The sequence below is a fragment of the Palaemon carinicauda genome, chromosome 4 (assembly GCF_036898095.1).
Source record: "Palaemon carinicauda isolate YSFRI2023 chromosome 4, ASM3689809v2, whole genome shotgun sequence".
Lineage (NCBI taxonomy): Eukaryota > Metazoa > Arthropoda > Malacostraca > Decapoda > Palaemonidae > Palaemon > Palaemon carinicauda.
In genome coordinates this window covers 169979498-170004880 of record NC_090728.1, presented here as the reverse complement: position 1 = coordinate 170004880, position 25383 = coordinate 169979498, and the positions used below count along the sequence as shown (strand labels likewise).

General features: G+C 38.6%; 1 protein-coding gene across 4 annotated transcripts in view; it reads left to right on the top strand.

The window, feature by feature from the left end:
* Window positions 1-25383, top strand: part of LOC137640182 (protein slit-like) — a 56531-nt gene that overhangs the window by 17183 nt on the left and 13965 nt on the right. For 2 of the 4 annotated variants that reach the window (XM_068372710.1, XM_068372708.1), the window contains 9 exons: window positions 1-288; window positions 405-603; window positions 765-1002; window positions 1206-1429; window positions 1581-1757; window positions 4150-4263; window positions 4394-4444; window positions 18045-18158; window positions 18302-19597. The exon at window positions 1-288 is cut by the window's left edge and continues 22 nt beyond it. In XM_068372710.1, coding sequence (XP_068228811.1) covers window positions 1-288; window positions 405-603; window positions 765-1002; window positions 1206-1429; window positions 1581-1757; window positions 4150-4263; window positions 4394-4444; window positions 18045-18158; window positions 18302-18534 — 1638 coding nt within the window. In that variant the 3' untranslated portion in view covers window positions 18535-19597. The remainder of the gene's footprint in view (window positions 289-404; window positions 604-764; window positions 1003-1205; window positions 1430-1580; window positions 1758-4149; window positions 4264-4393; window positions 4445-18044; window positions 18159-18301; window positions 19598-25383) is intronic. The other 2 variants (XM_068372709.1, XM_068372711.1) reach the window with 2 other exon arrangements.

Genomic DNA, 25383 nt, shown 5'->3' with positions numbered 1-25383 from the left:
GAGGGTGGAAGATGTGAAATTAATATCGATGACTGCTCTGGTAATAAGTGTGAAAATGGAGCTATTTGTGTTGATGGTATTAGTTCCTATTCTTGCACTTGTCAAGCAGGCTATACAGGTGAATACTGCGAGAAGAAGATTGCCTTTTGTTCAAAGGAATTTAATCCATGCAAGAATAGTGCGACTTGTATTGACCATGGCACTGGATACGAGTGTCAATGCAGTGTTGGGTGGTCAGGAAGTAATTGCACAGAAAATCTGGATGACTGCCTCAATCATATGTGCCAGGTAATAGGTTTATCCTATGAAGATATATTAATGTTATGTTAAGTTAACTTGTTGCTGTCATTTGTCATTTAAGTTGCATGTTAGTAACTCAATAACTTCTATCAATCTCTTCACAGAATGGTGGCCAGTGTGTAGATGGTGTTGGTGACTATGAGTGTAAATGCTCTGGTGACTGGAGTGGTCGATATTGTGAATTAGGGCCTTCAGTTCTTTTGCAAACAGAACCATGTCTGCAACATGATTGCCGTCATGGAGTCTGCGTTGTCCCACGTGGAGAGATGGAATATGTTTGTAAATGTTCACCTGGATATTCTGGTAAGAATACTGACTAAAGGTCAGATAGACACAACCCTCAGCTTTAATTGGGTATGACCATATTTCACATTGTATAAATCATTTAGCTTTGTACTTTGTTATGAAATGTAATACATATCGGACTATAAGAACACTTAATAATGCCCCTTTAATGTATTCAGGTAAGTATTGCCAACACATGACAGCAGTGAACTTCATTGATGCAAGTAGCTTCGTGCAGCTAATTACACCACCTCTAAAGCCTTCAGTTAACATAACCATAAGCTTTACAACAAAAAGTCCTAATGGGGTCTTGGTCTATCATGGAAAAGATAGACAGCACTTGGCAGTTGAAGTATTTAAAGGACGGCTCCGCATTAGCTATGATGTGGGTAATCATCCAGCATCTACAATGTTTAGGTAAGAAATATTCTTTTAGCTTTCAAAGTTGAAATAATCAATGTTTTACATCTAAATTCACAATTTTTCCTTACTATTCACAAAGCACTCTCCCATAAATTTAATCAGTGTGACACAGTAATTTTTAAATTCTAAATAGGATGATAATTATGGAAATTGAAGCTATAGAGGAGTTATTTCTGATTAATTTTCTTATTTAACAGCTATGAATTAGTCAGTGATGAATCAGAGCACACTGTTGAACTACTGTCTGAAAGGCAGAATTTCACTTTGAGAGTGGATGGCGGTATTGCCCGATCAATGATTAACGCAGGTGACCAAGAATACTTAGATTCAGATACACCATTGTTTCTTGGGGGTGTTCCTCCTGACATAGCCAGACATGCACAAGCTCAGTGGCACTTAAGGAACTCCTCAAGCTTTAGAGGTAAGTTTGTTTTGTTTTCAAAATCCTGTCTTCAAAATATGCTAGGGATCTAAATGCCTTTTAAATTGTTATCAATTTTCAAATGTTACAAGGTTGTACAGTAATGTAATTTCTTTTCTTTCTTCCTTATTTTTTGTGCTTGCTTTGACAGGCTGCATGAGCCAAGTAGAAATAAACGGACGTGTTCAAGATCTTGCTGAAAGTGAGAAGCAAAACAAAATTTTACCCGGATGTGGAGATGCTGAACAGAGGGATCAAGGTGCTCCTCGACCAAGCCATAGTGTTGTAGCACCCCCAGCTCCTGTCATGGAAACACAAATTACTAAAGGTAAATAAAAACTCCATACTGTATATTAATCATATCGCCCTTTTGTTTACCATACACATACTGTACTGTGCAGTACTTATTATTTCTATGACTCCGAGCTTTTTAATGGGTTATATTAAGGACACAACAGCTGCTTTCTTTTCACAAGTGAAATATGAGATAGTCTGTTTAGTTTTAATGGCTAATTTACAGCGAATGGACAAAGCGAAATATCTAAATCTTTTTATTATCATCATGTGCTTCATTTGGGAAATCTGAATAAATATGTATAGATTGAAAGTGAAATGGTAAAAAACTATTTCTAATCACTCTTAATATTGTAATTAAAAACTGGTATTGTGATGAATCCAGACTTTATAGTAAATTATGCTGTATTTCCAATCCTCTGTTATAAATATTCAATTTATATATAAAGCTGAACACAATACGAGTACAGTACTGTAATATTTTTTCTCCTAAGTAGAACCTCACAATACCGGATTCTGGACATAATGGACCAAATCTAGATAACAAGAGTCATTTTCGGGTGGCATTGTAATGGTCACCGTAAGAAGTAGAACAGTAGTTCTTAGATATTTTTATTTATTTACTGAATATTTATTTAGATAAAAGGTAACAAAACCATTTTTACATCATTTTTTATGTAAAGGTAATAAAACTACTTTTACCTTAGTTTATTATTGGCATATCTTCATAATGAATAACCTATTTGAAGAATAATTCTATGTTAATGAAATCAACTTTTTTTTTTTCTGTGAGCCAGGCTGGGGGAAAGTAAGCACTGCCAGCTTATTTCACTCTCCTGCTATCATGTACACTGTATGTGCAAATATAAATAACAAATAATTTTCTTGATATAATTTTCAAACTTTTTCAAAGCATCTTATGATAACTATCGCAGGATACCAATGTGTTCTAGACTACCACAGTTTTCATTCAGTTTATTAAAAGCAACTAGTATCATTAGTTACTAATTGGATGTGTAAATGCGTTAGTTAATTCATTCTTTTGTTTTTTTGTGATTGGCGAGGAAATTAAAAAAAAAATACTATAATGATTTTCTTTTTGAGTGTCTTATGTAGGGAAACCCTGATATGGAATTAGCTTTATTTCATTTATTTTGAATTTCTGGGGATACAGCAAGTAAAAAAATTGTTGTAACATCATCTTTGCATAACCAAAACCTAGCTTATATATAGATGTATTTTATATTTAGCAGTCATCTTATACTACAGATATTGGTTAAATTAATTAAAATTTCTCTTATTTTTTTACTTTGTTTTATCTAATGGTCATCTTATACATGGAAATACTGTACATGGTATATAGATTTATTTACAAATATTTTGCAATTGCATTATTTTAACCTTTGGGAAAGAAGCACAGTAGTTCTGAGATTATCTGCTAGTCCTTTCCAGTGATATATTCATTTATTTTGATTCATTCTATGCTTGTAGTTATTTTTGTTGCTGTGAGTTTCATTTAATTTACAGTACATTCCGTTATTATATCATCCATGTGTGAAAAACGAAAGTGTATTAATCTCATCTGCTCGTTTGGATATTACCCCAGATGTAGGACATATATAGCGCTGTGGTCTGTTATTGCGATGTTCTACTTTAAAACTTATAGAAATTTGGTATAACTATTGCAGTTACTAGACAGCCCTGATAAGCAGCTGTATATAAAAAAAAGAGTTATAGATTTGGCCCATAAACAATATTCGAAAAACAAAGATTTTATATATTTATAGTCCATGTGAAAATAAGCTGAAGGAATGATTGAAATTCTTTTATGCTTTTATAAAGCTTTTTTACTTCTTCATGGTTAAGGGGCCCTGTTTGGAATAGCAAAGAACACACTTCAGCTTTCTGATACACACTCTGCTTCTTAGAAATTTCGATGAGTATGTATCGAATAAAGTCAAGTTAGAAATACTGTTCCATTATAATATAGTGCATCAATTCTTTATGGGAGACTTGGTGTCTAATATTCCTTCTTATTTGGCCAAATTTAGTAACTCAAGATACAGTATTTTGACTTAGCATGTTTTCAGCTAAATTTCAAAATAAGCAATCATTTTATGCACTGAAATAATGTGCCGATAAATAGTAATGCTTAATCTAAAGAATAGTATCATGATCATGAAACCAATAGCTATATGACCCAACTGTAACCTCACCAAGTGCTGCATGTTTCAGTATTTAAAAAATCCTATTCATTTAAAATTTTCCATTTCATATAGATCTGTAGTAACAAACAAAGAGTTGGAATATTAGTCAAGCATCACAAACTGGTGGTGGTTGCATGATATCATAGTAAGATTCGAATTGTCATAAGGTAGCATGCAGTGATATACACATTTCATTACATATCTAAAAACACATTTCAGAACAAGACGCCTGCGATGCTCACAAGTGTGAGAATGGAACATGTCGTTCAAGAAAGCGTGGTGGGTACAGATGCAAGTGCAATAAGGGTTGGACTGGAAGGTTTTGTAATCAAGGTAAATAGTGCTAATACCTACATATTACAAGGCTCCAATGCTTGATTACTTAATATAACATCTAATTATTGTTCATAAGTAAAAACAGAATCTCATGAAAATTTAACTTGCGTTTAATCCGATATTACAGGTCTAATTGAGGTCAACCAAACTTTCAATACCAATGAAACACTTATGATGGGTGAGTTTTAAAGCATCATTTGCAACAGTAAAGCAGTTAAATTATACTGTATTCCCTATAGATTGCATAGCATTTCTAGTCAAATAGAATATCCTGGCAACCACCTGTAAATCAAATTCTGTATAAACCTTGTTTGAAATTTTACGTAGTTGCTTTGGGCTAGCTGCTTATGTTGCAAAAGTTGCTGGGACATTATTTTTTATAGTATTGCCAAACACCACAATAAAACACATCACACCAACTTTCAGAGCACTGATGCACCATTGCAATAATTATTTCAGACTGTAGCATGTATTATCAGGTTTTGCCTTCCTCCTGACACACCAGATTACACACACAGTTGAAATGTAAGAATGGAGTGGTCTATGTAACAGGCAACTTTTTCTTGAGCTTTCTATTGCCACATAAAGGTTTATATTTCTTTGAAAATCATTTTACCCGATGTTTAGGGGTAAAGAAGTAACAAGTCCCAATTATCCATGTTCCATCCTACAGCATTTACTTCCCTCCTCTTGAAACTGTGTTCCTAGAACTTTTTTTACTCATATTTCCATAAAATAAGAGTCGATGGTGATACACTTGAAATTTGATGTAATCCTCTATAGTGACATATATTTTAGTCTTGCTCATTTCCAATTCATATTTTAGTCTTACTCATTTCCAATTTGGTAGCTTTTAATTATCCTAATGCCTACTGTATTGTCTGTGTATATGTAGACAACTCCATTTTTCACAAAGATCTAGGTTTATTTGCTTTCTGGGCTCATAAGAGTATTCTCCTTTTCTATTGTTTGATAGTTTGTTTCAGGCCTATGAAATTACTTTCCTTTGTATTTTCCTTTTTATTACCTTTGACTTTGCCAATAATGTTCAGGAATTTTTCAGGTGTTTGAAAAAAAGGAACCTTTCAGAGCTTTGATGTAAATACAATCGCGCCATTCATGTATCACAAAACCCTAGTTGGAAAAGCAGGATACTATAAGCCCACAGGCTCCAACAGGGAAAAATAGTTAGTCTGCCTTTAACCAATATATGCTGAGTAGATGATGTAAAATTTACTATATGTATGAGCAATTCAATTATAGTGTATTACTGTTTAAACTAAAGTTCCTTGAATTAAATGATTTCATATATATGTACACAAGTAGGGAAGCTTCCCTGACATTATTCTTACACTAGTATTTAAAAAAAAAGGAAATACCGGTAGGTTATATTATTCAGGTTCTTAGTAGGGTTTAATCACAGGTTGTTTCCCATAAGAGTACTATTACCACATATCCTGGATGTATTTCAACTCCATGAGGCATGCGATGTTCTTTGGATATTCCTTGGTTATTGCATCTAGGAATTGTTCTTTAGAGCTTCTAAACTGAGTGTAGATGGCTATTATTCTCAGGCAGAATTGTAAACATCTGGGTTCATATTCTCCCTGGTATTGATTGAAAATTATGGTAATCTAATTTATAAAGCCCGTCTTAACATTCACTTGAATATGGCATTGTGTAGTGGTTTTTTATCTTTTTTTAAACTGCTTGATATGCCTGTACAGTATTTAGGAGGAAAGTTTTTCATTTAGGAAGAGTTACATTTTAATGCTTTTCTTTTTTAGGCAAAGTTTTATTTTAGGTATGTTGTGCATTTCCTTCTCATCACCATAAAACAATCTAATATGATAATGTGTGCCATTGGCTTTACAACTCTCTTCTTTCAAATATTTGTGTAAGTACAAGGGATATTATTATTGCACGCATAATCTCCTATATCACTTATGGGTAACATGTAGTTTGTTTTTCCATGTTGTGTATATAAAAGATCTAATAGTATTTTGATATTATAATAAGGTCCAAACTCATGTTATAACAATTTAAAAAGTGCCCAGTGAATAGAGGAAGAAGTAACCTAACAGAAAAAATAAATTAAAAAAAGACTTCTTGTGTGAGGCAATTTAGGGTCATCATAGAGGAAATATATTCTTGGGTATTTATAAAATAACACATCAAACCATCCCAACAAGGCTTACCTTAAAAGGGAGTTTTTATGGTATTTTCATTGAGAAATATTTCATAGCTCTGGCTATGACCTCTCGGACCATTTCCTGTGGGAAAAGGTCCTTACCCCAGATGCACGATGAAATCAGCTTCCTGGGTTCGTGTTTTACTGTCGCTTAGGCAAACACATGCTTTCTGCAGGCTCTCCTTGCTTTGAGGAAAGCATATAAGTCTTTCACATGGGTCGTCTCCTGTTCCCTCCTCAGAAGATGGTCTGGCAACTTCGGAAGGTTCTCATTGAACTGCTGGCCTGCTATCTCTGGATCAAACTTCGAGATGGAGAAGGTTAGGTGGACATCTTTCCACTTCTCCTTGCAGGCAGGCATTGCTATAGAGAATGGTTTGCATTCCTCTAGAGTTGGGCAGGGTTTGCCCTCTTCGACTGCCTTGATGGCAAAGTCTAGTGCTTTCTTCGAAAAGGGGAAAGAGATGGAGGAAGGAGCAATAAAGGTGGGGTGCCTCTTGCTCAGTGCTGAGACTTTGGAGTTGGTGTACCCGGCTCCTTTCAAGGCTTTTAGGAGGATGGCTTGCGCCTTGTCATGCTCGAAGACAATGACTTCCTTAGGTACCGTTTCCTCACGGGATGCATGTTCATCCCGCAGTCTCACGTAACAGTTTGGGTAAGCTGAAAAGCTAGGCCAGAACTCGAGATTTTCAATTAGTTTTGCTCCTAACTTCTCTGAGACGAATAGTTTCCCATTCATTATGGGCTTATGCTCTGCATACCTCCAGGGGTTGGTTTTAGAGCAGTGAGGGAGATCCAATACTCTAAGGGGCTTCTTAGTGGAGCCCTTGGAAGGTCCAGGGCAGTCCCTTTCCTGTAGCAGTCTCTGCTGTTGCTGGATAGACTGCTTCATCGTCTCCTGTTCCTTCTGGAACGATTCCAACATCCGCTGGATCGACGTAAGGATTGCTTTGCTCTTGTTGACCTATGTAGTTGGTTGAGGAGTTGGGGCTGAAGAGGTTGACAGCATAGGTTGGTATGTCGTCACGGCAAACTGAGGGTCTTCAGTTACCGTCAAAACGGATCCTTCTTCCTCCGTTCGTAGTTGTTCCATGTCTTCTTCAGGGCCTCCTTGCAGTAGGTCCTGTTCCATGTCAGTGAACACTTCTGACATCCTTTCTTGGTGGAAGTCCATGCCTTCCAGTGCCTTGTTTATGTCCGCGTCGATCTTCAGTTGTACGAGAGGAGGCTGGACCTGTTCCTGGGGCACTACCGCGTTTGGTAGAGCCTTGATGAACAGAAGGCACCTTAGGGAGTCGTTGGGTAGGTATGGTCCCGGAGAGTTCTTTTGGAACCCTCTTACCCACTTGCGAAGGGTCTCCCTTGCTGTGCCCCTAGTCTCTAAGTTGACTGGGAGGGCTTCTCTGAAGCTGTTAGTTAGCAGGGTTGAGCAGGTGGGGTAACCCTTCGGGTCCCAATACTTTAGGACTTCCAACACGATACAGCAGGGGCCACGAGTCCTGCACATATTGTGTCCACAAAAGTCTTTACCCTTGTGGATGCAGAACAAGGCTGCACACTTCTCCATTGGCTTCTCCTGTAAAGAAAAAGGATCCAATAAGTATCATGGTTTTTATATCATTGATATAAAAGCATACATTTTTATTAACAATAGTAATCACTATTGTATATAATAGCTTAGGATAGTAAGCTTGAAAGGAAGTAGAAAAGACACATGTCTGTGTTTCCTCTCCTAGGCCATTGCTGACACCTCCGTCAGTAATAATATTTGGTTTTTCTAGTAAGGAGAATACAAGGTAGAAGAAACTCTAGGAACTAGAGTTAGTTAGTAAGTGTCTATACTAACATTATCCACCTATAGTATATATTAATACTGATCGGTGATTTTTAGGGTCCCGATGATCGAAAAAACCATCTGGGTGTTGAGGGAGTACTCAGACCTCAACATATTATCGTGGTCCCAACAATAGACTGTGATAGGAAACACAGAGTATGTTAGAAAATATGTGTACTACTGTATACTTGTATACTGTAGTTCAACTGGCGGCACTGCCGGTGTTAGGTTAGTACCTGGCGGCACTAGCTGATAGAGAGAGAGAAAGCATTAAGGAAGGAGAGTTTCCTATTACAGTATTATGGTTTAACACAACAATTGGAAGTGTAGGAGGACTATCAGGCTGCCTACTGTCTCCTTGCCAGAATGAGAGTTCCAATGGAAAGGGTAAGAATCTATCTGATTCTGGCTTCAACCCATCCACAAAAGGCCTGCCGCCGGCTATACCGCCGGCGGCAATAATTCTGGATGGCAGACCAAGAGAGGGCTGAGGACTTCTCAAAAGTATGTTAGGTTTTCTACTGGCAGCTGTGAGGACCGGTTCAATCTTCCCCCGCAATAATATTCACTTCCAGTGAAGGAAGGAAGTAAGGGGGAAGGTGGCTGAGGCGGCTGAACTAACTGCCACCGGCAGGGCACCAGCCGGTAACGCAGTCAACCTAGCAAGCCGGGATGATTGTCTGAATACCGGTGGAAGAATGTTGTGACGACTATGACGTCACTACAGGACAGAATGGGGGAAGAGTAAGGGTCTTATAGTTCACTGAGAAGAGAGGTGGCGGCAGGTATGCCGCCTACCTTCAACAGTGAACTGAGGAAGCATGACTTCCTGTGCTGACAACGTCAGTGGCGGCAGAGGAAACATGGTTCCTTTGCTGGCGACATCGTCGGCAGCAAGACAAGGGCACCCTGAGTTAATTACTATCTAACTCAAAGCCGGAGGTGGCAAGAACTTTGTTCTACTCAACGGCAATGAAGAAAGACAGTGGTTGCCGCCTGTAGCGGCGGCAGCACTCAGGGAGGGAGGAAGGGTTTAGCCTTTTTTCTCTGAGAGAGAATGTATATCGAACCTTATCCATAGATTCTAGAGAATGTAAGTTCTCATCTGAATCAATAAGGAACGATAGGGTGAGGCTAAACATGGGGAATTACTTTACTAACGTATATATGAGTGAGGCTAGCCTAGCTCTGGCAGGATCCACGGCCAAGGTTGGTACCGGCTGGGTTCCCGCCGCATACGAAAAGTAAAGTTACATAATAGGAAGAGGAATAATATATATGCATGCAAAATCTTCACATGTATAATTTGCCTAACTAGCTAATATTATAGCTTAATACCGGGAATTGTCGCCCTACTGACTAAATAAAATGCAATAGTAATGGGCAACTGCAGTCGTAAAATGGCTGCCTCCGGTTCGTGGCAACGCTCAATCAAACACACTTAAATTATTGGAATTTAAGTGTGAGAAGGGAGCCTAAAATTATACACAGGAAAGAATTAATACAGTACTCAACTTTCCAGAAGATGAAGATGCTGGAGATTGCATGATGATTATTCCGAAAACTTGAAACAAAACACCGAGAAAACGTTAGGAAAACACCTAGCTTATAACGCTACAAGTAAAGGAATGGCGGCCGGTGGAAGTACAAATGGGAGGTCCACTGGGTACCTAGAACGGCACCCCCTTCTTTCGCCACTCTTCCCCCCCCCCCCCCCCCCCCCCTACATCAAAGAGTTAAATCTATTCGGGGTGAAGATTGCTATTAGGTGTCGTATCTAAAAAATACGTCCCCTGATATTATGCGATATCCTTAACTGGATACTCGCGCCAGGAGTTAGAATCCTGGAGACATTCGGTTTTTTTCTCTGGGAGTATCACTATAGCAAATATCCCTTAGAAGGCTACCTAAAGGAACCCTTCCATCAGGAGGACATGGCCCGAGCCCAAAAAGACAGGAGATACAGTACACAAATTAGTGATCTTTGTTTATTTTCCAATATCTGGCAATACTAAGTTGTGTATAGACTTGAATAGCTGTGATATCTGGGCTCAGTACCAAACAATACCTCTAATAATACTTTACTTTGTTATTTAGATGTGGGAGGGGTGAGAAGCGCTAATGAACTTCAATAAGAATAGAGTTATTTTTTTAAAAACTGTCTATTTTAGTAGTCTTCCCAAAGTATAATTCTGATTTCTCCCTTTTAGCAGGAAGGTGGATGATGGTAATGCTATACAGAGAAAAAAAAATTCACTCTAAAAAAAGGTCTTAGCTCCATACTTACACTCGTTCAAATCCTACACTATTCCAAAGCGTTATCCTTAATAATATAAATGTAACTTTAAATCACTACATAATCATTAGGGTATGGACCAACTATAGAATTTCTAACCTAATATAATTCTAGCCCTAAAACATTCTAGGTAAAAACATTCCTTACCACATAGAAATTAACCTAACTGAACTCTACTCACTCGGTATGTCCCTGGATGTCACTCTGGAACCCATGGACCAACAGTACCTTAATTCTATGCCCACTTTAATCAAGTACAGTAGCATGCATTGTAGAAACAGATGCTTACCTCTATTGTACAGGCTCTTAATGCTTTTTAAGGTTAATGTACTCAGTTGTCTCCAGGAACTTTCCTGTTTAAGGCTAGAACAGTGAATTCAATGTCAAAATAATACCAAAGAAATATTGTCTTCCCTGTTCCAGGGTCAGTGTATCAACTTGTATAGCATGAATTCAATGAGTATAAGGGAGACTCCAAGGATTTAGGCTCTATTGAATCCGTCAGAACACCTCTTATGCTTAAATACATTAAACAGCCAATTAAACAGTGTCTTATCCCCCAGGAGTGGTCCATAATGTCACTAGGGCGAAGATACTTGTGAAAACTTGTGGCATTGTCGAGAGTCCGAAACATGGGGTCCTGAACTAGAAGGTTGTCTTCCCTATACTGAACTGATATCAATCAATCAGCCCATTATACGTCATCACCGAGAACTATTACTGATACTGGAGACAAAGCTACCTGGGTACTAGTTTGCGCTACATTACCATCTTTTATTTGTTGTCGGACAAGCATACGGATGTACTTTTCTGCACACTGTTAGCACTAGAATGTTTTGACATTCTCCTCTACTTTTAATTAAAGTACAGTTGATTAACTAACAAACCTATTATTAGTTATTCTTAGTGATAGAGTTAGCGTGATGAAGTACCGAATTCTTCATCTCCACGTGTTTTACTTATAGTTCTGCTATTCGCTGTATGACGCCATTTAGTTTTGGCTTTTTTATAATAGCAATGGAAAGGGTTCATCTTTAAAAGTTTATCCTTTCTTTATTATATTTTAATACTAACATGGTTTTCCTAATGTTAACCAAGTAAGTTGTGATTCTTAGTTTTAGACTAGCTTAGTCTAGAATTGTTCACAATTTTTGGCATACAGCGCCGGTACTTCCAAGTGTTTTCATATTAGTTTAGGTTCAGTATCTTATCACCTCATCACATCATTTCTTATTTATTTTACCATACTTTTATATATTTCATTATGATATTGTAAATCTTGATCCTCTGGGAAAGTATTAAGGCTAAGTAATAGTCTTTTAAAGTTAACGGCATATACTCCCTAACTATCAACGTTTTTGTGACCACATGGGAGTGTTTAGGTAATAAGTATTTTGATGAGACTGTGGTTCAGTCCCAATGGGTAGTAAAACTGTGGTAATTGTTCTTTTTGAGGAATGACAGAACTTTCCTGATGTTCCGTTCCAGAAGGCGTATCTATCTTGGTGGAAAAGACTTTTTGAAACTCCTCATAAGCATGAGGAACTCTTTGGAGACCCCAAGTTTGAGCGCCTTAAATCAAAAGATTTGGCCTAACATTACCCCGGTTACCCTTTATAGCTGGTACTGACAAGTATTTGTTCATTCGAAGGAAAATCAGGAAGTCAGGTATCACCCACATCATGGCTGAGACTTGGGTGATGTCCTTCTCCCAACACCACTCATAGAAGACTGCTCACTTGCTTTGGTTGACTGGTGTGGAGGATTTCCTGAGGTATTACAACATCTCTGTGGCAGCTCTCTTCAAAATCCCTTTCTTTCCAAAGAGGAACTGGATAGTCTTCACCCGTGAAGAGAGGGATGACAGTAAGTTGTGGTATCTTTGCATGTGAGGCTGGCACAGGGGTAACTCTCGAGGCTCCTCTACAAAGGAGATTAGACCTGGGTACCCGTCAATGTAGGGCTACCTTGGTACCACTAGGGATAGCCAGAGGTTTGGTGTCAGTAGGACCCCGTTGATGACCCTTCTGATCAGGCCTAACAGAGGGAAGGTATACACATCCATTTAATCCCAGGGGTGTTGGAATGTGTCTTCGATGAATGCTGTTAGGTCCGAAACTGCCATGCAATAGACTGGAAACTTGTGATTCAGACTACAGGTAGTTGCAAACAGTTCTTTGGTTGGGGAACCCCACATAGCCATAAAATGTCTTTGCCACTTAAGGATAAAGGGACCACTCTAACCCAACCACTTGGCCCCTCAGACTGAGTTTGTCCATGACATTCCGTTTCCCCGGAATGAACCTTTCTGTCAGGCCTGCACCTTGTCTATCGCTCATGCATGCGCCTACGCTGCATGGTGGATGGATTACCATCTCTCATTTGTTGACATACACCATGACTGTGGTGTTGTTGCTCATAAACGTAGAGTAGCTTGAAAGGCCCCCGTCAACTCCAACTCGATGTGCAGCTTTCGCTCCTCTGGCACCCATTTATGGCGACAGTTCTCAGATCTGCTTCCAACCCCTTCTTGGATGCAGATGTGCTCCCAACCCCTCCTTGGATGCAGATGTGCTCCCAACCTCTCCTTAGATGCGTCCGTAAACAGCAGCATCTCCGGTAGGGAGCATTATAAGGGGCCCCTTCAGGGAGTTTTCTTTTGATGACTTACAAGGGCCATCTTGCTCTCCTGGTCGATTGATAACCTTTTGTGTGCCATTAGGTCTGAAGGTACCACTGCATAGTCCTTTCATGTAGTCTTACATGGGGAACCAATCCCTCTAGCAATGAGAGGTCCCCAAAAGTCTTTGCCTCTCTTGGCTGGGAGGGCTCCACCACCTATTGCTGCTGTGTTAGCCTATCTTCCGAGGGGAACACCTTCGCTTCCAGCCAATTCAATTTCATACACCATTTCAGATATAGGAAGTATTTCTACAGCCCTTCATCGAGATAACGCAGGTGTCTTATCCCCCAGGAGTGGCCCATAACGTCACTGGGGCAAAGACACTTGTGAAAAGCTGTGGAACTGTCGAGAGTCCAAAATATGGGGTCCTGAACTGGAAGGTTGTCTTCCCTACACTGAACCGAAAGTACTTTCTCCTGAGGGGATAGATGGGTATCTGGAAATAGCTTTCCTGATATCCAGTGACAGCATGAAGTCATCTTTTCAGATTGCTGCCAAGACTGCCTTTGCCATCTCCATATTGAATGGTGTTTGCTGGATGAAACCATTAAAGGGGGATAGGTTGATGACTGGTCTCCAACCTCCTGTCACTTTCTCCACAAGGAATGGATGACTGTAAAAGCCTGGAGATCTGTCTGGGCTCCCTTGTCCTTTTATTGGAGTTTGAAGTCCAGCTGCGACCCTGTGGTTATAAGCGGAATGTCCTCCTCACTCAAGAGAGGGGAGGGGGAGAGTCCGTATACGACCTCTATCTCCGAGGACTCAAACAATCAGTTCGATGGCTCCGTATTCCTGCCGTTTCCTTCGGTGGGTCGTCAAGCATCCTCCCTAAGAGACTCGCCAGGCATCCCAGTGCCTGAGAAGTCTTGTAGGGTGCCCTGCCCCTCCTACTGCTGTCAAGATCTTTTCCCACTTTTTTTGGTTCAGCCATAAAGTATTTATAAGACACTACCTGAAACAAATTCAAACAGTACAACATGCATGCCTTGTGTTTGGCTTGTTTATGGCATCTATGGGAGGAACCAGGGCCGAAGAGGAAATCTCTCAGCCTGGTTCCTTATAAGAAGGCACCATGACTGGAATCTAGCTCCCTTCCCAGGATCTCCTCTTAGGAGGCGAGTATCAAACTTATTTCATTCTCACCCAGGTATGCAAAATCTAATAATTGGCTCAATTTAGAAGATTGTCTTTTATAGGTACTTGTAGTAGGTTGGCCAGGGAATTAACCACCCATTGAGATAGTAATAGATTGGCCAGGGCACCAACCACCCGTTGAGATACTATCACTAGAGTTACTGGGTCCTTTGACTTGGCAGACTGTACTACTGTACAGTGGATCCTTCTCTCTGGTTACGCTCATTTTTACTTTGCCTACACATACACCAAATAGTCTAGCCTATTTTTCCAGATTCTCCTGTCCTCATGCACCTGTCAAACTGAGATTACCAAACAGTTCATCTTCACTCAAGGGGTTAGCTACTGCACTGTAATTGTTCAGTGGCTACTTTCCTCTTGGTAAGGGTAAAAGAGAGACTTTAGCCATGGTAAGCAGCTCTTCTGGGAGGACACTCCAAAATCAAACCATTGCTCTCTAGTCTTGGTTAGTGCCATAGCCTCTGTACCATAGTCTTCCACTGTGTTGGTGTAGAGTTCTCTTGCTTGAAGGTACACTTGGGCACACTATTTTATCGTATTTCTCTACCTCTTGTTTTATTTTTAAGGTTTTATAGTTTATATATGAAAGATCTATTTTAATGTTGTTACTGTTCTCAAAATATTTTATTACAATTGTTCATTAATTTTCCTGTAGTTTGCTTATTTCCTTGTTTCCTTTCCTCAATGTTGGAGCGCTCTGTTGGAGCCCTTGGATTTACAGCATCCTGCTTTTCCAACTAGGGTTGTAGCTTAGCTAATAATAATAATACAGTAGTATTGTACATGCATCTACTGTAATGTATTTCTGGTACTAGTTCTTGGAGATGAAACAGCTCATCAACTAGAACAAATGAGTTTTGATAAAGGAAAAACCTATTGTTGGCAAGGTGCCCTGTGGTCTCCAAGACCTCCCCTCTTGCTTAGCCTCGTATAAGGAAGAGATGCATATGAGCCTTACTCCAAATATAGATACAGGAATGCCTCATGATACAAATTTAATTGGTTGCGGAGTGGCTATCGTACCGTGATTTTTTTGTATTATGAGTCATCTTTTACATGTAAATCGCCTAATTTTTTTCAAGCCCTACAAAAACACTGCATTAAATTTTATTATAAGGATAAACTGTACTAAACACAATGAAATTCAACCATTTAGATCATTCAATAGATAACCTAACCATTATTAACCTGTAAATGAAATGTATAATAAGAACAGGCAGTACAGTAATGCAATAATAAATGGAAAATACAGTAAAAGAAATTTGAAACCTTACCTTTGGAGTGAGGCGATGTCCGAAAGTGAAAGTGGATGGGCATCAGAGGAGGAGAAGAAGTGGCAGTAAACATGAACACTTAACTTTACAATATACATTAACAAATGGCAGTAAACATTAACACTTAGCTTTACAAAACATTTAACAAATGGCAGAAAATATTAACACTTAACTTCACTAAAAACTTTGGCCATATTTCTTAGTGATCACACTCAACTGCATGCTAGCCTCATATTCTTGATTATCTCAAGCTTCATCTCATAAAAAGCATCCTCTTCTTTCCCTGTACATCAGCAACATTCTTGGGACCCATGGCTAGTAAAGTATGAGTTGAATAATGCAACACAATACAGTACAATAAATAAAAGCACAAAAGCAAAATCACCAACACGAATTTAATGTGAAGGATAACGCTGCCGAAACGAAATGGTCGAGGAATGCCGATGCGTAGATGCATAATGGGATAGATGCTGACCAATAGGAGAGCAGGATCTTATGGTGGTAACTAGCATCAGAGTAGGGAGATAACCAATAGGAGCGTGGGAGTATTGTGGCGAGTTTACAGCTGGCGGCGTGCGAATTTTAAAATTAGTTTCGGCAGCCGGGCGAATCTCGTACTGTACCGTGTTTCGCATCATGAAATTTTTGCATGCAGAAACTTTCGTATCAAGAGGTACAGTATTACTGTAGTAGTTGAGCGCAAAGAAGTGCCCAGGTAGCTTTGTCTCCAGTGTCAGTATTGGTTCACATCATTGGTTGTCTGTCTGACGTATTTCAACATAAGATGTTCTGTGGCAGATTCAATAGAGCCTGAATTGGTGGGACTCCCTTATACTTGCTCAGTGTGCTATGCACATTAATACACTAGCTATGGAGCAGGGAAGACAATATTTGTTTGGTATTTTTTTGTTGTATTGGATTCCCTGTTATAACTTTTCGCGGTCGAGTTCTTGGAGACCACATCATCTCCCCCAAAAGTTTCCTTCATCAAAACCCTTTTTTAAAATTTAACTTTAGTCTTAGGTCATGTATCTCCTTGTGAAATTCTATTTTGAGACTTCAAGAATGAAGCTATAGCTTTCTCAAATAAAGGCCTAGTAGGAATTTGAAACCCACAAAACAAGTTCTTAACTGAACCCCTGTATCTCTAGGGTTCTGTTCAAATAGCTCTTCAGGGCTTTACAGGACATTGGTCCCATCTCTTCAGGCCTAGAAAGGATTTTGTTTGGAATTTGCTCTTTCCATAGGTCTAAATCATGGTAGAAGAGACAAAACAACTCCCTTGTAAGAGAAATCTACCATAACTGATATGGCTTGCAATCATTATTTGTTATGGTAGAAGCCAGAAGTAATAGAAACAGTAGATCCATTGTCTCATGGTTCATTTGGAGGTTTCCTCACGAACTGTAGAACAACAACCACAATCCTATACACGTGGACGTTGACAATGGGGTTCCCTATGATGAAGTACAGGACAAAAATCCTACATGTTGTCATAACAGTTGTCGATACCAATACCGATACTCACAAAAAAGGCCGATACTACTGATACTGATATTGATACTATCGGCAAATCTCTAGTAAAAAATCTTGAAGACTTTACGACTAACAATAAGAAGGATCTGAAAAAAAAAAGTATAGTGAAATACAAGAAAATGGAAGGGAGTGGGAACAGAGGTAAAGTAAATAGCAAAAATATGGGTGCAGGTGCAGCTAGGTACCAAGCGACAATCAAAGGCCCTATAATAATTACCACAGTGCACTGATAGTTCTACCTCCATATGGTTTAGTTTTGTGAATTTGGCCTAAATACCCCAGTGTAGGGTCCTGTTAGGCCATTCAGCATCCAAGTGCATCTAATGTAAAACCCTAGAGATAGACTGAGGCAAAAATTAGAAGTGGTTGGAGAGACAGGATGGAAGAAAGGAAGCAAGAACGAACGTAAAGTAAGATATAAAGCAAGCGCAGCTAGGGTGTGAAGGAACGCTGCAAAGCTCTTCAAGTAATACCTACAGTGCACCGTGGGAGTCACTGATTGCACTTACTCCTTTTCGAGGCTACCCACATATTTGCCATTCATTGGAAAAGTGACGAAATGTTGAAATCCCCTTATTATTCTGTCATGATTGCACCCATTTTATCATGGCTACAATTATGACATTACACTCATTTTAGCATTTTTTATATAATAATACTCATGCATCTCTTTAATCCAACACAATCAGTCAATTTTATATGTTTAAATCATGACTAATGATTATACAATTAAATACATTTCACATATGCATTTATTTACATGGTGGTATTTGGGAATGACTTTACTAATTTCAAAATTATCTATACAGATCAGGCAGTATGTACTTCCCATGAATGTGTTAATGGAACTTGTCGTCCCCGAAGGCATGGAGGGTATCGCTGCAAGTGTCAGAGTGGATGGACAGGCAAATTGTGTAATCAAGGTAAGTTGGAGAATTATTGCCAGGTAATTTAGTCATTACAAAGAAATATTGTATAGAGGACTGATAGGGTAAAAGCAGTATATCAAGTCTTATTATTATTTGTATTATATTCTGTAATTTATGTTTTTTCATTTTTTCTTCAGCTCCATCATGCCGAAAAGAGCCTGCAAAAGCATATGTATATGACTATGGATGCCGTTCACGCCGTCCTGTTCGACAGTACACATGCAGTGGTTCTTGTGGAAAAGATTGTTGCCAACCCAAGCGGTATCGGAAAAAGCGGGTGGCAATGATTTGTAATGACGGAACAAAATATATAAAGGATGTAGACATTATAAGGAAGTGCAAGTGTTCTAGGCACTGCGATGAAATCTAAAGAATGAGAGAGTTGTGTTTTAGTGGATGATTTGAAGTGAGCTGTCAAGTTTAAATAATGAACTAAAATGGTTTCAATCACAAGAATGCATACCTCAGAAGTATACATTTACACTATATTTATAGAGTACTTACAGTGCGGGTAAAGAAATAGTTGTGGAATGTGCAAGTTCCACCTGGGAACAAAAGCGTATAGGAATAAATGGGTTGAATAATAAATAAATAGTAGAACTCTGAGAGTAGTGGGTGCATAAGCATATTTATACTGTAGCATTTACATACTCAGTTTCAAGCTTTACGTGCAGTGGAAATATCTATGTATATAGTTATAATTATATGTTCAATGATGTCTTGATTAAGATAGTATAAGCTTTATATATACAATACCATATCCTAAAACACAGACTGACACGTAAATGTCTACCAGTGCGATGGTTATATGATGCTGTTTACTGGATAAAATACCTCTTTCAAAATATTAAAATTTAGTATGAAATTTGTATCACAGCTGATAATATACAGAGTAATAATATCATAAGATAACTCAGTGTATTGTACAAGTGTGGAAAGATTGTTAGAATTGTGACAAAGACATCAGGTATTTTATCAGTCTGTCTCTCGGCAAATAATAGCTTGATATACAGTACCATTACAGTAAGTAATATTGTTGCTATCAGAAAAGTAGAAAAGGATATAGTAATAAAACAAACATTTATAGAACACGCTTGTAATGTGTTCGTATGCTAGGTTCCTAAAATAAAAAAATAAAAAAATGACGATAGTTTGCCACTTCTTGAAAGTAACAAGAAATTCGAATTGAGACCAGCACAAAACTGAAGGTTTCTCCAGATAATGACATCATAAGGCTGGAACTAATTTAGAGTGAATGGAATTGAGACATATGGAATCATGCCAGCAGAATGCCACACCTTGAACTACCATTTATGCAGCACGATCTTGCACTGCATAAGTTCACTGTGCATTCAGTAAGAAGAATGAAGTCATCCAAGCTGAATTACTAATACCTTTCAAGCTTTTCATCCATATCAATATATGTCATGCTGGTAAGTAAAACTTTTAAACAACTCATACTGTTACCACATTTGCCTTAGAACTATTCACATTAGAATTCTTTAAGGAAAGAGTAGAAGTAGTTGAAACTTAGTTATTTTTGATTTCAGGTTAATCAACTGAATTTTTTTCTGATGAATCACTGTATGCAATTACCTCACTCTTTGAAATTTATATTTTCAATTTTTTTTTTTTTTTTTTTAATGTAAAAGTTATATGTCTTTGGTGGGTAAGTTTGTTGAACATCAAAGGAACTTCATAATTTTGTTAATGTGGTAACCTAATTGTAATCATATCTGTTACTTATGTTACAGATATAACAACAATAATTTCAATTAACCTTAGTTTCTCCTGTCAATAGTTAGGAGAGAGATTCTTTAAGAGTACTGGCTGATCCTAGAAAGTTTCAGATTTATTTTCAGATGGTTTGATTGATGCCATTTGAAACAATTTTGATAGCATTAGAATACCTGTAACATATACAGTAGAGTAATCTCTCAACTATCACAGGTGTTGCATTCCAGCCACCAGCTACCACTGAAAAACCGCTAAGGAGATACAGAAATCTAAGTTATATTTTTTTCATTATTTTTATAATTTTTTCATTTCTTTATCCTTATAAATGCAAGCTTTTAGAAACTCTCCAAACACTCATATAAACCTTTATACACATCAAACTAAAACTTACTTTTATTGTAGACAGATCCTTAATTTACGTAAAAGAAAAAATTGTAATGGAACAGCCACCAGTTAAGATACATAATCTTGATTAGCGGTGATAAAGGTTTAGCTGTGCAATACTGAACTATGTAGATAATGATAAAACAGTAATGAAGTAAATGTACTACACAGCAGAGAAGAATATTACTGCTCTTCTGAAACCACTACTTCAACTGACACTTCGTCATGTGTTTGTCATTTTCGAGTGTAGCAACTTCCTATTTCCACTGATGGAGTACAGTAGTACCCATATCTTCTATATTTTGTGGGTGAAGAACATAGTGATCAACAGTTGCTGATGTTGTCTTTTCTTATGTAACCTACAAGGAGGATTTTAAATACTTCCATGGCTCCACAGATTTAATTTCTGAACGGCAGTGCATGAATCATCTGGGGTCCCTATCTTTGGCCATTATCTGAAGTTATTTTGCCATTTTTGCTAAAGTTGAGAGGGGTTGTGATTGGTCCACTTCCTCTTCTCCTCGATCCTCTTACTCATATCATCCATCTTCACTTGCGAACTTTACCGTCTCTATCAGATCTTCATCTGTTAATGGAGCTGATGGGCCTCGATCAGGTTATGTATTTACATTGTCAGTTATATTAGGGAAGCCATTTCCTCCGAACAATTTTGCCAGCCTCACTGCCTTAGCTACTGCCAAGTATTGGATTTTATCAGGAGCGAATCCTTTGTAATAATTGACTACTTTTAACCACAATTTCTTCCAGCAAGGATTGGGATTTTCTTACTTTGTCTCTCTTATGGCCTTCGGGATATTTTGGAGATACATTGCAAATGGTGTACCCACACCACTACTTTTTCAGCAATAAGTTATCATTCATCTCCATATACTTGGTCAGGGGTTACAAGGAGTTTGCGTATATAGTAAAGGGCCTTGAATAAGGCCTTGAGTCATAGGTTGAATCAGCATTGTTGTGTTCGGTTGTAAGAATTCTACTTATACGCCCTAATAATACAGGTTGATAATGTGATCCCCAGTATTGTCTATTATCACTTTAAACTCAATATTATTTTTTAGGTCCCTTGTGTATCTGGACTTATAAACAGGCGTTGTCTTCATCATGAAGCCCACAGCATTCTCACACATCACAAGCGTGAGGTAATCTTTTTAGGCTTTGCATTCAGGGGCTCTGTCCACTTCCATTGTAATGAAAGTTAGCGATGGTATCCATTCCCTAAAAAGTCAAATCTCATCCATATTGAAAACTTGTTCATGCAAATAACCCCTTTTATCAATCATGGTTTAGAACAGCTCATTTATGTACTCATCAGCTACAAGTTTGTCAGCAGAGGCAGCTTCTCCATGCAGGGATACCCTTTTAGTGTTGAATATCTTTTAAAATTTATCAAACCAAGACCAGCTTTTGTTTTCGTTAAATTTTGTTGGTTTAGTGGGAGATGCCATAGATGGTTCTGATTCGTCGTCACCGCCATCCATAAACTTTCCATAGAGCTGCCTGACCTTCTCGTGTATGGTGTTAGTATCTAGTTTAAAGCTCTTCTTACAAGCCTTATCCAAATGGCTAATGCAGACTTCTTACTTATGATGGCTTTATTGAAGAAGGTTACCATATTGTTTGCTGTCTTGTAAAAAATGACATTTGCCGTGGTACTTGTATTCTTTTTGCCCTTCTGGATATTGGGAACAATAGATTCGTTGATGCCATAATGACAGCCACCTCCGCATAGCTTCTCCCTTCCTTAAGCATGTCTAGGAGTTTCATCTTTTCTGCTATAGTAAGCATCTTTCTGTAACACTTGGGTTCACTGCCAGAAGCCTTAGAAGATGTAGAATGTTTGACTGGAATCTTAGGGATTGAGAGCAATTTACAATTTTATCCACAGATGCCAATTAACACTGCAGAGATAAAGATGCTGAGCAATTTAGCTTATATATACTGCATACTGTATACAGTTGAAGCAAATTGGACAAAATGCTGAACTAAATGCTGCAGTTGGCTTTAGAGCAACCCTGCGGCTGGACAGCCAATCAATGGTCAAGATACTGATCAGCCTGCTTGGATTGGTTATGTCTCCTCTACCGACTAATAACATGCCTTGTATGGAATTATTTGTGCAATCAAGGCTACTCTCACCACACTTCCCCAGTTTGGTTCTTCATACAGTTGGTTATCTTAGGATACGTCCCTGATTATACACGATATCTTCGGATAGTCGTCCTGGGGGTTAGAACCCCGTGATACCTGATGGTAATTCTCTTATAAAATCAATCGCAGAAATATTATACTGTAGGAATCAGCCGGAGGGAACTTCCATCAGGACGACATGGCTCGAGGCCAAAAATAGATTTTTCCTACGTCAAAATCCCTTATGTATTCATGTTTATATGAACCATTTAGGTTATTTTCACTTACAAGAAATGAACCAATGGTGTTGTAAAATCCGAAATTTTATAAATAATTTGTATTTCTCCTAACTAGATAAACCTACGTAATTTAATAAGAGAATAATTTTAGCGAAGCGGAAAATTACTGTTAAAATATACAATATAATGAGGTGTTGGTAGTTACTGGTGGGTAGGCCTACCAGCTCACTGAGACTTTGGCCTCACCTAGAAATTGCATGAGGCAGGAAGTATAACTTGAAAGAACTCATGTTTGTATAATTAAGAGAAATACAAATTTCATTACTTTAGAAATATATGAGTTATTCCTATACAAATACAAACCTTCATCCTTTGATAAGAGACTTATTCTCAGGAGGGAAGACATTCCTATAACCAAACTGGCTGGTTTAAAATCCTGGGGTGTCTAGCACTCAGTCCTCATAAAGGGCAAAGGTATTGACTAAGACTAAAATTCACTAGGCTATGTATCACTTGAGTATCAGGGGATATGGCTAAGTTATTGTTATAGATAGGTGGTGATAGAAGAACTATCCCCTCAAAGGGTCTTGTGTCTGTAATTTAAGGCTCAGTAAATTGATGGTTTTACAATACCATCCATTCTTTCCCTTGTCAGGAGGATGTGTGAAAGCACTTCTATCTTGAAATGAAAAGAATAGTTACTCACTCTGGTGTCTTACCTGTGTCAAATTCCATTACAGAGATGTAATGGTCAGTCCAATAGCTGCATTGCAAGGGATGGGAAGGATAAGAGGAAAATGGGCCAGACATTCTCACTCTCACTTAGATTGATGTCGTAACAGGTCTCTTTTAAGAGATGCTTCTTGACCTGTGAGGGAGCTAGGTATGCTACACCACCTGCTGAGAAGCTACCCCAGGTCCTAAGGAAAAAGTGTAGAGTGTTTTATGGGTGCATCCCTGTAGATGGTGGGCCGTGAAGGTCGTCTGTCATTTCTATAATCTTTTCTTTAGGACTTGGACCACTGACAGTTTCTTCCGGAAGACTAGCATTACACCAGCTCATCTGACTTTGTGACCGCATGCCTGTGTCATTTGTTCCTGGTCATTTATTATGTGGTCCAGCAGTCTATTCTAGGAGGGAGTTCTGAGTTCTCTTGGTGGACAAAGTTGTTTTAAACTCTTAACCAATCTCGACAATTCATATGAAGTTGACCAGTAGACTCCTTTTAGTGTGAAGATTTAGGTCAAGGCTGAGCGGTAGCATTTAACTGCTGAAAGGAATTTCTCACTTCACAAGAAGACTAAGAAGTCTGCTATGAGTTGGATAGAAGCACTGAGAGGATAAGTGCCCTTTCTATGACACCAATCACAGAAGATGGCCCATTTGTCATGGTAGACTGCCATAGATTATGATCTGAGTTATCTAGATATCTCTTATACAGTTATGTGAAAAAATTTCCCGCTTTGAGGAGATGCTAGATAAAATCCACCTTTGAAGAGATATGACAGGGAACTGGGATGTCTCTGAAGATATGGTTGATAGAGAAGATCTGGTCAATTGGGTAGTTGTTTTGGAGCTTTGGATAACACCATCAGATTGTCTGGGTACCAATCTGCATACAGCCACTTGGGAGTTACAAATATCATTTAGAAATTTGGGGTACAGTATTTCACAGCTGATAAGGCAAAACAGAGGGCAAGCATAAAAGTTTAGGCCTTCTCACAAGTGTTGGAAGGTGTCTTCCAGTGCCGCTGCCTGATCTGGTATTGGCAAGCAATATACTGGGAGCTTGTTGTTTAGCTTCATCTCAAACATGTCCTTGGTCAAAAAACCTCACAAAGTCTGTAGATTCCTCGCCACTTGATGATGAACAAATCACTCCAACCAGATGGTTTGTCTTTGTTGACTTAAGTTTGTTGGCTATCACTTTCCTTTTCCCCTGAATGAACCTGGTCGACAGATGTACTGCATTGTTCTGTGGCCATTCATGGGCCTATATTACTAAGTCACATGTAGGCCACTTTGGTAATGTTGTCGCTCATCAATGCTGCTGAGTGGCCTATCAAACTCTGTTGGAGAGACTGTAGAGCCAACAGTGTTGCTTTCATCTCTAGAATATTGACGTAAAGGTTTCTCTGCCTTTGACCTTAGTCCTGCGATTATATTATATGTTCTCTAAGATGCTCCCCACATCCTTCCTTCAATGCAGCTGTGAAGATTAGTTCTTGAATAGGGGATTTCAATATAGACCCCTTGAACAGATTTTTGTCCTTCACCCACCAATCCAGATCAGATCTGACTTCCTGTTGCACAGGAACCAGACAATGAGGAGCATCTTTGTTTTAAAACCACTGTGTCTTTAGACACCATTGCAGAGATCTTAGATGTAGACAGTCGTGGGGAACCAGTTTGTTCAAAGATGAATAATGGCCTAGAAGTTGCTGCCACTAATGAGCTGGAAACTTTTAAAGACTTAGAACATAGTGTGCCACCCTTTTGAGTCTGGTTATTCGATTATTGGATGGAAAAGCTTTCCCTACTCCCATGTCTGCTCTTATCCTAGGTATTCTATCTTTTGCTTGGGCATGAGACTGGACTAATCCAGATTCACCATGATCCCCAGATCCTGACAAAATGAGAGTCTGTCACAGGAGTTACCGCTTGGATGGCGATAGAATCCTCCAATCATCGAGGTAAAGTATCTCAGTAA